The 17,644-nt window shown below is 43.3% G+C and overlaps 2 protein-coding genes across 8 annotated transcripts in view; both read right to left on the bottom strand.

Moving 5' to 3' along the window:
• FANCC (FA complementation group C) overlaps positions 1–17,644 on the bottom strand; it is a 193,901-nt gene that overhangs the window by 148,797 nt on the left and 27,460 nt on the right. The gene's annotated exons all lie outside the window — the stretch shown is intronic.
• PTCH1 (patched 1) overlaps positions 1–17,644 on the bottom strand; it is a 112,766-nt gene that overhangs the window by 55,049 nt on the left and 40,073 nt on the right. For all 7 annotated transcript variants that reach the window (XR_014555940.1, XR_014555941.1, XR_014555942.1 and 4 more), the window contains 3 exons: positions 2,395–2,584; positions 525–591; positions 321–412 (listed from right to left, as the gene is read on the bottom strand). Coding sequence is in view for 3 of the 7 variants with exons in the window: in XM_083701887.1 (XP_083558013.1) it covers positions 321–412; positions 525–591; positions 2,395–2,584 (349 nt within the window). In the remaining 4 variants the exon portion in view is untranslated. The remainder of the gene's footprint in view (positions 1–320; positions 413–524; positions 592–2,394; positions 2,585–17,644) is intronic.

Below are 17,644 nucleotides of genomic sequence, written 5' to 3' on the forward strand. Positions count from 1 at the left end.
AGCTGAATGCCTGGAGGAAGGAACATCTGATCCAGGATCAGATGCACATGGATGTGAAACTTTCGTGAAACCACTGCAGCTGTACCCGGGTCTTATGTGACTTCTCCTATGCAGCTACATTCCTGCAGATGGAGAGTCTTGTCTGAACACGCTGTTTGTCTTGTGACTCCACGTCCATTATTAAGACAAAAGCCTCGTCAAAGTCACATATATCCAACTTCTGATATTTTGTTGCCAGTGCAGCATAAGAGCAAATCATAATAACGTGAAAGGCAACCATGCAGTCCAAGCTGGTTTATATTGTAGAAAACAACACTTACGGTAGATATGCAGTCCCCGACTGTAACTTTGCACCCTCCCAGAAACAGTCCAAAGGTGTGATAATTAAACAAGGGTAAAGATGTTCTATGATCTGTCAAAGTTAGAAAAAAAGCACACACCAAATTAAGAAACGATAAAGAGTTCAATGCAAAATTATTATTTACAGAGGAAAGCGTGTGCAGAATACAACGTATTATGTGTACCTTGTCCATGTAACCTTCTGTGATCGGTTCCCCTGATTTATGGCATAAGTGTTCCAATTTCCATTGTCTGCAAAAAATTAAGAACAAATCACATCAAAACCATAAATACACACATTTATTTTTTCAATGTCCCCCACGTAGGTGGTACACCTTTAGAGGAACTGTAAAGCACAGATGAAGCACTTTTAACTCCTGAATAAGGGGCCTGTTGTGCAATGATCAAAACAGGGCAGTTTTTGTTTGTTACAGAGAATGCTACTTTGTAAACAGGGCTTGAATTGTGCAGGAATGGTTGGGAACCCTCTTTCCGGATGTGTCTGCAGTCAAGTATTCTGTTCAATGTGGTATGATTGCCTTGCCATCCCCATCGCTCAGCCCAGACACTGAGGTCCAGCTCCGAGGGTCTTCTGCTGGTTCCCTCCCTGCGAGAAGTGAGGTTACAGGGAACCAGGCACAGGGCCTTCTCGATAGTGGCGCCCTGCCTGTGGAACACCCTCTCTTCAGATGTCAAGGAAATAAACAACTACATGACTTTTAGAAGACATCTGAAGGCAACTCTGTTTAGGGAAGTTTTTAATGTCTGATGTTTTATTGTGTTTTTACTATTCTGCTGGGAGCCACCCAGAGTGGCTGGGAAAACCCAGCCAGATGGGCAGGCCAATAATAATAATAATAATAATAATAATAATAATAATAATAATAATAATAATAATAATGTTGTTTTGCTCATTTGGAGGTTTATTTTGCAGGCATCATTTTTGCCATGACACAACCTGTCACTCTTCTGGCAAGCTACAATTTGAATTATATTAGTTAACCTCTATGGAGTGGCATATGGTGTTGACTTGGTTGTTCAATCAATCCATTTCCTTCACCCTTTGGAAAGAATGAAACTGACTGCACACACAACCCTCTCTCATTTATCAGACACCAACTTAAAGACTTTTGAAAAGCAAAACCTGGAATACTGTACTGTAGACAAATTGTTTGGAGTGACTATTATGTTACCAATTGGTGAACACTAAGGACTTTTTGCTACTTGGAAACCCATTAGTGCGTCAGGCAAAATTTATGCTGCACATTTATCTATGCTGTATCGAAAACAGCTTCTGACTTTGAAATATGACAGACTGTAAATGCCTCAAGATTAGGTCCAAACCTGTGCTATTAACCTTAACTAAAAACTTTGTTTAGCATCACAGATTTTCATAAGGCAATATTTATATGTCAGCATACCCACAAATGAAAAAAAAAAAAAAATAAACAAGAGGGAAGTTCTGTTTTCATTTATATCAATACCAAATCTGTATGAGTACCATAGAGGCATGAACGATTATTTTCTGAAACACCTTGTTCAGAGTAACTTCAGACATTTTAAACTAAGGTCAACACCTGGAGATTCCAGGGCGAAAACTAATTCTCGAGGGGCTACCTATCCCCTTTCCCCCATTGCCAACTGAGATGCTAAATAGGAACCAAGAAAGAGGCATCTGTGGCTAAAAGAATTAGTTAGACAGACAGCCACTGTGAGGCTGAAGGCACTGGACCATTTCCGCTTGCTTCCTTCAAAGTGGCCCTCCAGGAACATGAGTTGGTGGGAGGGTTGTAAATATTGAAAAGCAGATGTGCAAGTCCGCTGCAATCCCATTTACTGTACTCCCACTGCATTGCCGAAAGGGGATAGTTGCGCAGCAGAGATGCACATCTGAAGCTTGTGTTATCTCCTCTGCATGAATTCGTCTTCACGTGTTAACAGCAGGAGAATTCAAAGTGGGACCACGGCACTCCTGCACCTCCTTGTCGGGTCCCAAGCTATTCGTAGTTCCGGGAAGTTAAAATAACATAGCCTTTTCTCTCCATTCCACCTTACCTGTTGTACATATACACGTGTACCCTGCTGGCTTGAAGTGCAGAATCAAGGTGCTGTCGGAGTGCTTCTGCTGTGAGCACATTAGCGCAGTCCTCTTGTGGTGTCTGAATCATGAGTTGGGGATTAAACATGGCCTCTTCTCCAATCTTCTGGCGCGTGTAACTTAACTCCCGACTCACTCGTCCACCAACTGACAGACAAATATTTACAACCTGGGATCAGCCAACAATAACTTACTCTGGATTCACATCCTAAGAGCTCACAGGCCACCAATAAACTTTCCCAAATGCATGGAATGTTCTGTAGCCAGTTAAGAACTAAAGCAATTTTAAAGAGAGCTAATTTCATCTACAGTGCAGCAAAAAGGCAGAAATTCCCCTTTATATAAAAAAATAAATCAATTAATTGTTCCTACTTCACAAACAGAGGTGTGTGTTAAGTTGATTCCTGCTAGACACATGGTCTTTCAGTATCACACCAAAATTTCCACACGTAGAAAGTTTATTAACAAAGGGGAAAAAAGGAACCTTTTCCTTGCAGACCAGACCAAATATTTCTCTGTTACAATTTCTTGCACTTGTATAAACAGTCTGCTGCAATGGCACATTTCAAGATAAATGACTTCAATTTACACTCTTCTCCTAAATAATTTGGCAATGGCAGAAGGGGAAATGTTTATCTTCCATAAAAAGGAGGTAGGAGGGAAAGAGTAAATGAGCATTAGTATGTCTTGCTGCTGCTAGTTAAAACATAAAAATACTGTTAAGTTAGGGTCACATAACGGTGCAGTTTCAGAGGAACAGAGTCAGCTACACTTAAGCGATCAATTCCAAGTGTCTAGAATCGCTACAGTGAGCTAGGATGTACCAGAATTTGGATTCAAAGGCAAATTTTATCTTTAAAAAGTCAAGAAACCTAACAAGGAGACACATTTATGCAGCCTAAAGGTCTAAAGGAAGCTAAAATGAAGTCAGAGACTGTGCAATCCTATACAGCTCTACTCAGAAGTCTCATGGTTTTCAGTGGGGCTTACTCCCAGGTATACAGGATTATGATACAATAATCTTTATTGTCATCGTCCCATACAGAACAACGAAATTGAAAAAATCTACATCAGACATTCAAAAACCAACAAGTCTGCTATCCCAGCCTGGTTAGCCCCCCTGGTTAGCCTGGTTAGATCCCCAAAAACTCTGATACCCCATAATTAAATACAATATACTCCCACAGAGACTACCTTACACTGTGTTTAAAACCAAAATCGCATTTGGTTAGAAACTGCTTCTTAGGCGGCTAGTCCTAGTCTTTATAACCCTGTACCTTCTTCCAGAAGGCAGACTGCAGCCATAGAGGAAGAAAACAAAAGGAAACTAAAAATAAAATGACAAATTTAATAACAGTCACAACTCGAGAACTGAGACCATGATCCAAAGATGCACTAGGATTGTTCCATCCCCACCTCATGCAAAACCATCCCTCCATGGTCTCTAGAATGGCATGTGATGCAGCTGAACAGCAGAGGTAACTGCAGAAACCAGAAGGACCGCTGTCCACAAACTGAAATGCACTGTGGGCCACAGCCTCTGTTTTTAAAAAGTAAATGGTTAAAGCAGCTTTTAAACCAGGGATGAGGAACTTGTGGCTCTCCGGATGCTGTCAGGCCCCACTTTTAATTTATTAATAGAGAGAACAAAGGACACAATTGCTTGTTGATTAAGATGAAACAAAAACATTGGATAATTGGTTTTCACCTTCGGTTTTAAATTTTCATCTCAAAAGAATGTGTTTGCAAATAAGCCCCTCGCCTTCACTGCTAGGTAATTTATGCTTATTGTAACAAAGTTTACATTGACATCAGTTCTGAAGCTTTAATTCGGCTTACAAAGACACCGGTGGAATTTTGATATTCCAACGTACAGTTCACATGACAACAAATCTCTACATCCCCATAGGAACAATACATGCTCTGCCATTCCATCTCCAAATCTATACCTTATTTTATTTTTTGGAACTGATGGAATTTAACACTAATTTCAGCCAAGAGGTCCAGTCTTGTGCAAGACAAAAGACAGCATTCCTCATCTCTACTGAAAGTGACCAACTGTTTAGTATCAACAGAAATTATTGCTCCTTACTCAAGGTGCTGTCAAACTATATTAATCTCACTTAACAAGCCAAATTTAGCTAATCAGAATTACATCATAGTCAGCAGGAAAAGCTGTGCTCTTTCCTGTCTCCATAAACCCAGTGAGTGAATAGTGACAGATGACTAGGTGGGTTTTAAAAGCATTTTACTCCATGAAAATGAATTTGGTCAATTACGTAGCATTGTATATTTTAGTAGCATATATATATATATATATATATATATATGTGTGTGTGTGTGTGTGTGTGTGTGTGTGTATATATACGCATAGTGGATTGTTTTTGAGCTTAAAAGCTGTCATGTATTTAAAATTACATTTAATACAATTAATTGTATTTAATTGCAATGTAATTGTTCACAGTTCTTTAAAAAGGTGATATAAATGGAATGGAAGTATTGACCCCCCCCTGCAAAAAAATACACAAGAATGAAAGAACTATGTGTGAATGCTGTCTTTCCTGTAGTTTTTTTCTTTTAATCCTTAAAGTGTAAAGACCTTATAATGTACTCTCGCATAGACATCTGCTTGATAATTTTTCCAAACTGTTTTCCCCAAAACTCTGCTCCAGTTTTTCAAAGAACAAAAGACCTCTCCACAAGAAAATGCCACTTTATGTGACGCCTTTAACATCAATATACACCCAGGCTGACACATCAGCCTCACACGTCTAACACACTCTGATCACCCCAGGAAGACAAGCGAACCTGTACACATATTTCTATCCTTTTCTTTCGTCATTCCTAAAAGCTATTCACAAACTATCATGAAGATTCACAATTAAAACCGCTATCGCAGAGTTGTACAGTTGGAAGGGGTCCTGAGGGTCATCTAGTCTAACCCCCTGCAATGCAGGAACCTAAGCTAAAGTAACCATGACAGATGACCACCCAACCTCTGCTTAAAAACCTCCAAGGAAGGAGAGTCCACAACCTCCAGTGGGAGTCTGTTCCACTGTCAAACAGCTCTTACTGTCAGTATAACATTGTTAAGTATAATGTCTGGAAAAGTTCATCATTACAGTGGTACCTCGGGTTACAGACGCTTCAGGTTACAGACTCCGCTAACCCAGAAATAGTACCTCGGGTTAAGAACTTTGCTTCAGGATGACTACAGAAATTGTGCTCTGGTGGTGCGGCAGCAGCAGGAGGCCCCATTAGCTAAAGTGGTGCTTCAGGTTAAGAACAGTTTCAGGTTAAGAACGGACCTCCGGAACGAATTCAGTTCTTAACCCGAGGTACGACTGTAATTTGTATGCTCCATACATTTTCTGCTATTTAATTACAGTGGTACCTTGGGTTAAGTACTTAATTTGTTCCGGAGGTCCGTTCTTAAGCTGAAACTGTTCTTAACCTGAGGTACCACTTTAGCTAATGGGGCCTCCCACTGCCGCTGCACGATTTCTGTTCTCATTCTGAGGTAAAGTTCTTAACCCGAGGTACTGTTTCTGGGTTAGTGGAGTCTGTAACCTGAAGCATCTGTAACCTGAAGTGTCTGTAACCCGAGGTACCTTCAAGCACTTACTAGTAACACTGCCTGGTTCCAAAAGACCAAGAAGGATGATATGAAGAGCCAATCTCCTTGGAGTAAAGAGTTCCACAATGCTGGTGCCACTGCTGAAAAGATTCTGTCCTAAGCAACTACCCAGTCAAAGGCGACTCTGGGGTTGCGGCGCATGGAGCGCACGGAAACACCGTTTACCTTCCTGTCCCAACGGTACCTATTTATCTACTTGCACTGGCGTGCTTTCAAACTGCTAGGTTGGCAGGAGCTGGGACAGAGCAAGCGAAGCTCACCTGTAGCGGGGATTCAAACCGCCAACCTTCTGATCGGCAAGCCCTAGGCTCAGTGGTTTAGACCACAGCACAACACTTGTGATGCCATGGAAAACTAGCGGTCTGTGATCAAATAATACACACAGTCTGCTTGGGTGAGTTTGGTAGACTCTGAGCAGGGAGAGACAGCACCCAGACAAATGCAAACATACATAGCAAACAATCTGCCCAGAACAAAAGCTGTTGCAAAAGATTCTGTTAAACACCACGATGACAGTGGTTTTCTTCTTCAACTTTTAAAAAAATCCTCCCCTTCTTTATTGTTTCTTCCACTAGGATGGAAAACAATGGCATTTTTCGTGTTTGTGTGTTTAAGTTGTAAATAATGACATATAAATTATATGAAGAGATCTTAGTAACAATGCAATAAATCAAAAAAGGTAACTACAATTGTACAATGCAATAAAAAAAATACTTCTTTACATTGCAAATGAAGAATAAATTAAAACATTCTTGGGTGATTTCACGTTTCTAGAGCTACTTGGTCGCATCCTGAACTTCTTTACTGAGGCCACAACCCACTTAACTATGGGGCAGATCAATAACAACTCAAGGAAATGTCAATAAGGAGAAATAGATGGTGTGGAAGTCTATATTTAGCTGAGCACAACCTCCTTATGTTAGTTTTAAGCCACGTTTTCTCAGGAAAGCAGGTAACTTGTGAAAGTTATTATAGTTCTCTGCATAGGAAAGTGGGAAATAATATCCTGGCCTTTCCTATCAACTGAAGACTTGATGGAATAAAACTGTCATCGATTTTATTATTCCCATTTACACCCTGCATTTTGATCCTATCGGGGATCAAGGTAGCTGACATAGTTTTAGACAAAACTTGCAAAGATTACAAAACTACTTAACAGCAGTAGCCAATTAAAAACTCCCACAACCAACAACACTCACTGTTCAAGGTAACGTCTGAAGACTCAAACCGGATGGCCAAAAGTTTGGAAGAACGAAACACTTCATAAGGTGTTCTTGAACTCCAGCTCCCATCAACCTCCAACCAATAGTCAGGGATTATGGGAGTCTAACAACATCTGGTGGGATACTGAACTCCCTACGATAAAGGGAGTTCCACAAGTAGAGCACCCAAAACTGAGAGGGGCAAAAGGCATCTAGCACACAGCCCAGCCTCTAATCTGGGAAGCATACAGAGCAGGATCCCACCCAAATAGCTCAACAAACTTCATCTACATGGGAGGCGGGGGTGGGAAAAGCTCATATGAGTAAAGAGTGGGATCAGGGCCGTCTTTAGCAGATGTAGTGCCGGAGTGCAAATATCTGCCCAGCTCCCCCAAATTACCGCAGATAGCGGGTGTGGGTGTGTGAAGTTGTGCACTGCCAGCCACTGGGGGGGGGGCGCAACTCCCTCCCATGCCACTGCGGGAGAGCAATCCCCGCAGAAACTTGGGAGAGAAGCTGCACGCCTGCCAGCCATATAGTTGGCGGGGCGCATCTGGCGCACATGCAGGGAAAGGGGAGGCCGCCCGGAAAGCCACGCAGCTCCCCCACTTGCTGGGGTGCCCCTGAGAGGCCGACGCCCTGGCACGACGCACCACTAAGCCCTATGGGAAAGACGTCTCTGAGTGGGACCTAAATTTCATGACCAAGAGAGGTGGTGACTGCTAAAAATCTGGCTGAAATTTCTGTGCACGCCTGTGACAACACAGATGCATGCAAGCACTATCAGATAGCAGGTGTGGCTTTTGCATTTCACTGTTAACAGTCCGGGGGGGGGGGGGTCAGTGGCAGTGTACTTAAAGCGCAAAGCTTGGATGGTGCCCCTTATTCACTGGCAGAAAGAGGTAAAAAGAAGGGGCCAATTGTATCTCCAACTGGACAGAGGTTCATAACTGAGGTGCCTGTACAGGGAAAAACCTGCTACACATCAGCATACAATAGGAAATGCCTAACGTCACGTCACCAGTAGGGCCTCCTCCGAAAATCTAAAAACCCAGGCTAGGACATCCGAAGAGAGTTGATCGATCAGGTATTTTGAACCCAATTACACTGAACTCTTCAGGCATTTGTGCACTCAAAACTGAAACTGGTAGCATATTGGCAGCAAGCACAGATCCCAAAAGGTTGGCGTTGTGTGTGGCTTTACTTTGAGATACTGTGCAGCAGCTGGGCTACAGCATTCTGTACTAGCTGAAGCTTCTAGGTCCTCTTTAAGGGAAGCCCCACATAGAGTACACTGCAGGGATCGAAATGCGACATTACCAGGGCATGGATTACAGACCAGGTTATCTTGTTACAGATGGGTAGCCGTGTTGGTCTGCCATAGTCAAAACAAAAAAAATTCCTTCCAGTAGCACCTTAAAGACCAACTAAGTCAGTTCTTGGTATGAGCTTTCGTGTGCATGCACACTTCTTCAGATACTGGTATCTGAAGAAGTGTGCATGCACACGAAAGCTCATACCAAGAACTGACTTAGTTGGTCTTGAAGGTGCTACTGGAAGGAATTTTTTTTGTTCAGGTTATCTTGGTCAAGGAACAGCCATAGCTGATAAATTAGACAGAACTAAGAATCAACATTCCCAGCTACTGAAACCATTGGACTTCATGTGATAGCTTGGAACCCAGGACTATTCCCAAGGGATACATCTGTTCTTTCCAGTGTGAGCGCAACTCCCATCTTGTCAGGATTCAATGCCAGTGTAGAGGTCATTTAGAGCAGTGTTTTTCAACCACTGTTCCACGGCACACTAGTGTGCCGCGAGATGTTGCCTGGTGTGCCGTGGGAAAAATTGAAAAATTCTAAAGATTTAAAAATAAAGTATTTTATAATTTTTCGTATTTCTGTTTACTTACTATTTCATAATAAAGTAATTATAAAATACTTTCTTTGTGTTTATTTGATTCCCATTCAAGAGAATTACTTTATATATAGTCAATATAGGCACAGAGTTAAATTTTTTAACATTTTATAATGGTGGTGTGCCTCATGATTTTTTTCACGAAATAAGTGTGCCTTTGCCCAAAAAAGGTTGAAAAACACTGATTTAGAGCATGTTTTGCCAACCAGGTAACCCTCCAGAAGTTGTTGGACTACAATTCCCATTAGTCCCAGCCAGCTATGTAGTCCTACAACATCTGCAGAGCACCAGGGTGGCAAAGATGATTTAGAGAAATAACTAGATACTCCTTGAGACAACACTGCAGATGTTCTCATCTTCACGGCTGCAGCAGAGGAAAAAGCTAAGTAAGCATGCCGAGGTGTCTTGCTAATGTACAAGTCTTCATCTTGACAGGTTATATAAGTTATACGCCTATCGTAATAGCATTTTGAGGGTCTCATTCCTGGCAATGGGCAGGTTGGAATGTTACTGGTTTCCATTAAAATTTGCCACACCGCCTCACCCAAAAGGATACGACTGTAAAAGACAGCATGTGAACTGTTCTGGGTCCAAGCTGTTTGTCTCTGGGACCACAGCAGCAGCCACCCTTTCAACCTCTATGCACATTAAAAACATACTCAGTTAGTTCCTGGGAGTTCCTGGCTGCAACGTTCCCTGGCAGATCCATTCCCCTACAATGACATCAGTAGGCTTTGAATTTTGCCAGGGAGCGGGGGTGGGAGGACCCAGTCATTACCTCAGAACGCTCTGATCTAGGAAAGAGCCTTCGAGATACAGAAGACTAACACGTTGGTCTGTCCACCAGAACTGAGGTGCAAGCTAGATGTGTGGGACGATCACACACATCTTTCGCGCGCATGCCCCATGGACATTTAAAGCAGAGGTGGGGGCCTAGATCCCACTGCTTTTTCGTGGTTTATGCCCAACTCCTGTACAGGAAATGTGCTAGGCAGGTTCAAAAATTTCTGAAAGCAGCAGAGCACAATGAGGAAAGGTCAGTGAAAGTGTCACGTTCTGCACACTTGTCACACTTGTCCCCACAACACACACACACCCCTTTGTGTGTGGATACATGCTTAAAGATACACGATTATCCCACACCACACAACTAATCCCGGCCTTCAACTAACCTGAGACTCCGCTATACGGCTCAAATAAAATGTTTTAAGTGTGTTTTAAGTGCAATACACAATGTGGCACTAGATGGCGATGGTGAGCCTTATAGAAAATTCAATGTATTTTTAAAAACACTTTTTTTAAAAAAAGCATTTTCAGAACGGTTTTTATATGTTCCATCCTGGATGACCCTGCTCATGCAAAGGCATCTTGCTGCTGAAATAATGGTGGAAATTTATCTTGTATTAGGACAGCGTACATATAAATGCCCTTTCTAGCCAATAGACAATGGTATCTGGAGGGCAGTTTGTTAAATGCTAACCCTCTCCTCTACAATCAGCACAAACAACGATAACTGTGATGTGGACACCTGCCCAGAAAAAGTTGCATTATTTCTCAGACCCTTGAACAGCTGCCAGGTGCCAGCAGCTTCTAGTCATTTCTAACCTGAGGCATATTTGAACTCGTGACCTAGAGGTGAAAGGCTCTGTATATCCTATTACCAAGCCCTAGGCCACACTCTGAACCTCACCGGTACATAAAAACTGTTTTAAAACACCAAGCACCACACACAATAGTAAATTACATTTGATTGTAAAGGAGTAGCAAAAAGCTGACTCACAGAATAGGGCTAAACTCTTAACAATCATTTGAAATGTCCCGGTTGCCATTGCTTTTCCAGAAATGTTAAGTGTTGAATAACTGCTCCTTTGTATTGGCATTCTTCCATTCTTCATCGTCTTCACTGACATACTTCTAGATGCCTCACAAATCTTATCATTTATGATGGTATAAACAAAACAGGGCCATCTCCAGGAGTTATTGGTGCCCTGAAATAATTGTGGAGCACAGTGCAACACCACCCTAAAAGTCTAACATTTTAATGCACATACTGTGCGAGACTGGAAACTCATAACTGCTGCCTCCTGCCTTGTTTTCTCTGGGGCGCAAGCCTGGATAGTGTGCATTTCACATGATAAATAATAATAATAATAATAATAATAATAATAATAATAATAATAATAATAATAATATATTTATACTCCGCCCCTCTGGCTGGGTTTCCCCAGCCACTCTGGGCGGTTTCCAACAGAATATTAAAAGACAATAACCTGTTAAACATTAAAAACTTCCCTAAACAGGGCTGCCTTCAGATGTCTTCTAAACGTTTGGTAGTTGTTTTTCTCTTAGACATCTGGTGGGAGGGCATGCCACAGGGCGGGCGCCACTACCGAGAAGGCCCTCTGCCTGGTTCCCTGTAACTTGGCTTCTTGCAGCGAGGGAACCGCCAGAAGGCCCTCGGCGCTGGACCTCATCTCTCTGCCTCTGTTCTTGTCATAGTGTAGATTTTGGAAGAGGATGGGAAGCATGGAATGCCTTTATAGATGCAAGATTTTGTTTTTAAATGGGTGACGGACCCATCTCCACCCATTCCCTTATAACTTAACAGCCCAGAAAACCTGCTTGCAGAATGCTTTACAGTACCAGTTTGGTTTTAGGTGAAGCCATTGGGCTGTTTCTTTCTAGACTAGAGAGAACATCCAGAGAATGTCCTTATGGCCACTGCAATAATTCCAGAGCTAATACAGAGTTGCATTAAAGACAGTAAACACCTCTAAAACACCTGCCTCGAAAAGGCTCATAGTCATAGGTTTCAGACTTTATGTTAACCCAACCCTCCCTCCCATTGTTACATGTATAACGCCTTCCTGAATAAGACGGGTAGACGTGGGTTTTTGAGGGTTAGGCATTGGTTTAAAATTAGTACTAGAGAGTCTGCACATCAAAAACATGTGGATATATGGATATGGCCAATCCTTAGACATTGTTTCCTTGGGGCAGGCTTACAACTCCCATGATCCCTAGCTAGCAGGACCAATGGTCAGGGATGATGGGAATTGTAGTCTCAAAACATCTGGAGGGCCGAATTTGTGGAGAGTTAGACATTGGTTAACAATCTCTCTCAGTCTTTCACTTTCTGAAGGACAAATGTCAGACAGAGAGAAAATAATGTCCTCATGAGCTGCTGTTTTGAAGCGTTCTGAAGGCATTTGGCTGGGCACCACTACAGAGGGCTGAACTAGATAAAACAAGACCCAACTGGCGGTGTCCTAGAGCCCACTTGAGAAAAAGGAGTTGCCAAAGGTCGCAAACTGGACTGAGATTCAGCCCCAAAGACCTAACCACTCATTTTAACCCAGTTTTCTGCTCCAGTAGAGCCTAGGACTTGCCGATCAGAAGGTCGGCGCGGCGGTGCGAATCCCCGCGACGGGGTGAGCTCCCATTGCTCAGTCCCTGCTCCTGCCAACCTAGCAGTTCGAAAGCATGTCAAAGTGCAAGTAGATAAATAGGTACCGCTCTAAACGGTGTTTCCGTGCGCTGCTCTGGTTCGCCAGAAGTGGCTTAGTCATGCTGGCCACATGACCTGGAAGCTGTACGCCGGCTCCCTTGGCCAATAAAGCAAGATGAGCACTGCCACCCCAGAGTTGGCCACGACTGGACCTAATGGTCAGGGGTCCCTTTACCTTTACCTAGAAACCCATTTCACATGAGGCAAAGTGGGGATGCTAAAAGACTTGAGCCCAAGGCAAAGAGGATGGAGACAGGGAGAGTCTGGTGCCCAACTTCTCCATTTTCTCTGTGAGCAAACTGAAAGTGTATCAAGGCCCCCAGCAAAGGTGAAGGGGCTCTTGGTGGGACATAGAGCCCCGTGACAACTAGAAACCTCTGCACAAGTGTGGTAGATTCATTGTTGCCCAAGGATGGCTCTAAGTTGTTCGGGGCCATGATGGGCTTACACAAAGGATGAGAACGAGAAGTGTTCAGACAGCGAAGTTAACGTGTGGGTCTGGGGGAGGACTGCATGAAATCCACTCCCAGCACTGATGCACACAGTGGCTGCATAACCTGCTAACTTCATTTCCAGCTGACATGAAGGAGCTCTATGCTCAAACTTCAGTTACAAGCACAGAGCTACACCGAGTAAGGGGGGCCCTGGTTCAATCTGGGCTCTTCCTCCTGTGGAGAAGGGGGGGCCACAGGCTTGGTGGGTCAATGCAGGCTTCCAGGCCTCCTGGCACTCTCCCCAGGCCCTACCCCTAACCAGCTGTGTTGCAATCCCTTTTCAAGTGCTTTTGCCCAGGAGGAATTTGTCCCTGATGTGCAATTATACCTCCTGCTTTCCTTGATGGGGAATGGTAAAAGGCAAAAAAGTCAAGGATCCCTGGATGGTTAAGTCCTGTCAAAGGCGACTATGGGGTTTCGGCACTCATCTCGCTTTTCAGGCCAAGGAAGCTGCCGTTTGTCCACCGACAGCTTTCCGGGTCATGTGGCCAGCATGACTAAACCGCCTCTGGCGCAACGGGACACCATGACAGAAACCAGAGCGCACGGAAACGCTATTTACCTTCCCAACGCAGGGGTACCTATTTATCTACTTGCACTGGTGTGCTTTCAAACTGCTAGGTTGGCAGAAGCTGGGACAGAGCAACGGGAGCTCACCCCGTCATGGGGATTCGAACTACCAACCTTCTGATTAGCAAGCCCAAGAGGCTCAGTGGTTTAGATCACAGTGCCACCCGCATCCCTGATGGTGAATGTGTAGGCACCCAAAATTCTGGCTTGTATATGACTGCAATGCAGCCTACGGTGAAAAGGACAGCAGCCACATCCATTGCCCTGCCTATGTTTTGCCTCGGGGCCATGCCCACCATTGACATGTCCCCCCCCTGAAAGTTTCCCATTAGGAAATGCAGCCCTCGGGCTGAAAAGGGTTCCCTGCCCCTGATCTACAGGTATACTGATACACACTGGATAAATCTCTTTGCACTGATAAGCAGACTGGCATGGGTGTTATCATACAGGGGCAGTTGGGTTGTATGATGCCTGATGCTGGCACATTTTGATACAAGCAATAAAGGCGTCATAATAGAAGAGGAGGAGGAGTTTGGATTTGATATCGTGCTTTATCACTACCTGAAGGAGTCTCAAAGCGGCTAACATTCTCCTTTCCCTTCCTCCCCCACAACAAACACTCTGTGAGGTGAGTGAGGCTGAGAGACTTCAGAGAAGTGTGACTAGCCTAAGGTCACCCAGCAGCTGCAGGTGGAGGAGCAGGGAATCGAACCCAGTTCACCAGATTACGAGACTACCGCTCTTAACCACTACACCACACTGGCTCTCATACGACTGGCTCTCTAATACGATGATGATTCTCATGGAGCAGTTATAAATCATGGGTTCCATTTCTTTAGTACAACAGTAGGGGCAGAAATCTAACATTTTGACCAAAAATAAGTTCCATATGTGGTAGAGAGAATTAATACAAATTGCTCTAATCCCTCCTTGTTGTCGATGAGACTTCTTTGTCCAGAAAACAGAGGATCACGTTCTAATGCTTTAAATAATGGTATAATATAGTATTTGTACATTTGCTCTTGAAAACGGGACCTCCAAGCGCAAATTGTCTACCGAGTAAAACTTTTCATTAGCTACTGGGAGAATTTAGAGTAAATAAGGATTAATCCTTTCTTCCATATATGAAATTCACACAGAGAAACACATATATCACTCTGGAGGAATAACAGGAAAAATGCTGCTTTGTCCCATAGCAATAAGCTGCTCTCCCTAGACTGAGCTTCGCAGTTAACCTCTGAATGGCCCTTCTGTGAATGTGTAATTGTTTTCCTGAGTGGTTAAGAACAGTAGTTGTTTTTGTTTTGTTTGTTTTTTAAAAAAACAAAGCTATTTTCATTGGGACACTTCTAGGGAAAAAGCAGATGTTTGTGACAATGTATTTTTTTTAAAAAAATGCAGAATATCTGAGTAGAATAAACAAAACTTCATTTTTAGGTTAAAACACACACAGACACACTTCAAAACAGAGGAAAACTTAATATCCAGGCAAACGAAGGAGAATGAACATATTACGGAACAAGGTACAGTTTCTTTCAAGTATTCTATGCCAGCTGCTTGCTGTACCATCTGTTGTTGCCTAAGCAGCTTCTTTCTGAGTGGCTTTGAAGCAGAACTGCTCTCACTGTTGGACACAATCAGGTCAGGTCAGCCGTCCACCCCCCCCCTACTCCCTACTCCCTACCCCCACCCCCAAACCTGCAGCCTCTCACAGTTTCCCTCCATCTTGATATTTCTTCCTGGACACCAGCTCCCAGGATGGAGCTGCCTCGGTCAAGGCACCTATTTCTCACGCTATATATATATATATATATATATATATATATATAACCAATATATATATAACCAATGACGTTTGCTTGTGCGTTACGTAATGCAAAATGCAATATGGAAATCCTTTTTCAGAAGCACTGCAAGCAAGGGAGTCTAGTTTTCCAATGCGTTCATGGGACGGGGGCGGCGGCATTGGTTCGCTTTAATGTTCGCTTTATTAGTATATGTGCTGCCGAAGCGAGCACTTTATGTTTGCTTTACAGTGGTACCTCGGGTTACATACGCTTCAGGTTACAGACTCCGCTAACCCAGAAATAGTGCTTCAGGTTAAGAACTTTGCTTCAGGATGAGAACAGAAATTGTGCTCCGGCGGCGCGGCGGCGGCAGGAGGTCCCATTAGCTAAAGTGGTGCTTCAGGTTAAGAACAGTTTCGGGTTAAGAACGGTCCTCCGGAACGAATTAAGTACTTAACCCGAGGTACCACTGTATTAGGTATCTTGTGTTCTCGTTTTGTGTTTTTATGTTGTGAGCTGCCCTGTGACCTTCAGATAGGATGGGTGGTATACTAAATAAATAAATCTGAATCCAGTTCACTTTTTGCAAACTAAAGAGAACTGGAAACTTTAGTTCGTCTCGGATAGTGCTAATCCTGCTGCAAATGATAGGATAATAGCACCAGACTCGAACAGCACCACCGCTACTACTACTGCTACTAATTATTATTATTATTATTTATTATTATTATTAAAACTCACCTATATATAACAAAGCATGCAATTCAGCACTGGCATCAGTTTAAGGCGAAATTACGAAGCCAAGTGTGCTAGCTACAACCTTCCAGAATCGCGCGCACACAATAAGGACTCACACACACTGTGACAGCACATTCAGCTTGTTGCATAACATTAACCCCAGCTCACTTCTCTCAGCTTCTGTGGGGCTGACATCACCTCTCAGCTCTAAGCAGCCTTCTCACCATTATACAGCCAAGTCCCCTTTTCATTGGCTTTCCCCTGGAGGCCGCATGGTGCAGAACACAATGGACGTCCCCAGCTTTACACACAGGCTCCCCCAGCCTGCGAGGAACATCACACTGGACTGATTTATTTTCAGCACAGTTCCTTCTCTCTGCATCTGTGCAGCGAAACACACATCACTGGGAGCCACTTTCATGATTTTGTTGCGATCAGGATTAGCTGGATTAGGAGTTGATTCATAAGGACCCCCTGTGGCTGTGAGGAAGTTTCATCACAAGGTCAGAGTGGTGTGAACTATATTCTGTCAACACCACCAACTTCTCATAGCCAAGTACACACACACAAAAGGGGGACAAAAGAAGAAAGTTGCAGATCTAAAATATGTGAATGAAACAGTTGACAGCAACAAAGAGATTTGCAGAGAATTTCCCAACAGATGTTAGATATGTGTGCAGTCGGCACTGATTTCCTTTCATAATAATAATTTTTAAAATGCACACACACACACACATATACAACAAGACCCCTGCATTAGTCATTTTTAATTTAGAAAGAATTTAGTGGTTTAGGAGGTGGGAGGAACCTGGGGAATAAATACACGCAAAACCACAGAGGAACTTTCTGGCACTTCTTCTAAAAACTGGTCATGCAGCTTGAAGATTGTTGCGCTGCTGAGATTTTATTGCATATAACGCTGTCACCTTCAAGACTGTATAATTCCAAGCCCCTTATGTGCAATAACTACCACAGACCTCTTTTAAAGAAAGAGAGAGAGAGAGAGAAAGTGATGGTTGGAATGCAAGAGCCAGAGGAGGAAGATAAACATTGGAACTGTGTTTAAATCTACAGTTATGAAATTCACTTCCCTCTGCTTTCCCCCCCGCCCCCAGTCTCCCGCCCCCAATTCCACTCATGCACAATCAGACCAGTAACATACTTGGAAACAGTATGCAGAAAGGCAAAAAAACCTATTTTTAAAAATAGAAGACACACACACACACACACGAAAGCAACCTCCACTTGCACAGAACTGGACTGTTCAATCAAAGCCTTATCTGTTATATTTCTGCCTGTCTTTCTCCTCTGTTTAGCACATTCACCAACAAGAGAAAAGGAGGCAAGCAATGGA

The sequence above is a fragment of the Podarcis gaigeae genome (assembly GCF_964106915.1).
Source record: "Podarcis gaigeae genome assembly, chromosome: 11".
NCBI classification, from domain to species: domain Eukaryota; kingdom Metazoa; phylum Chordata; class Lepidosauria; order Squamata; family Lacertidae; genus Podarcis; species Podarcis gaigeae.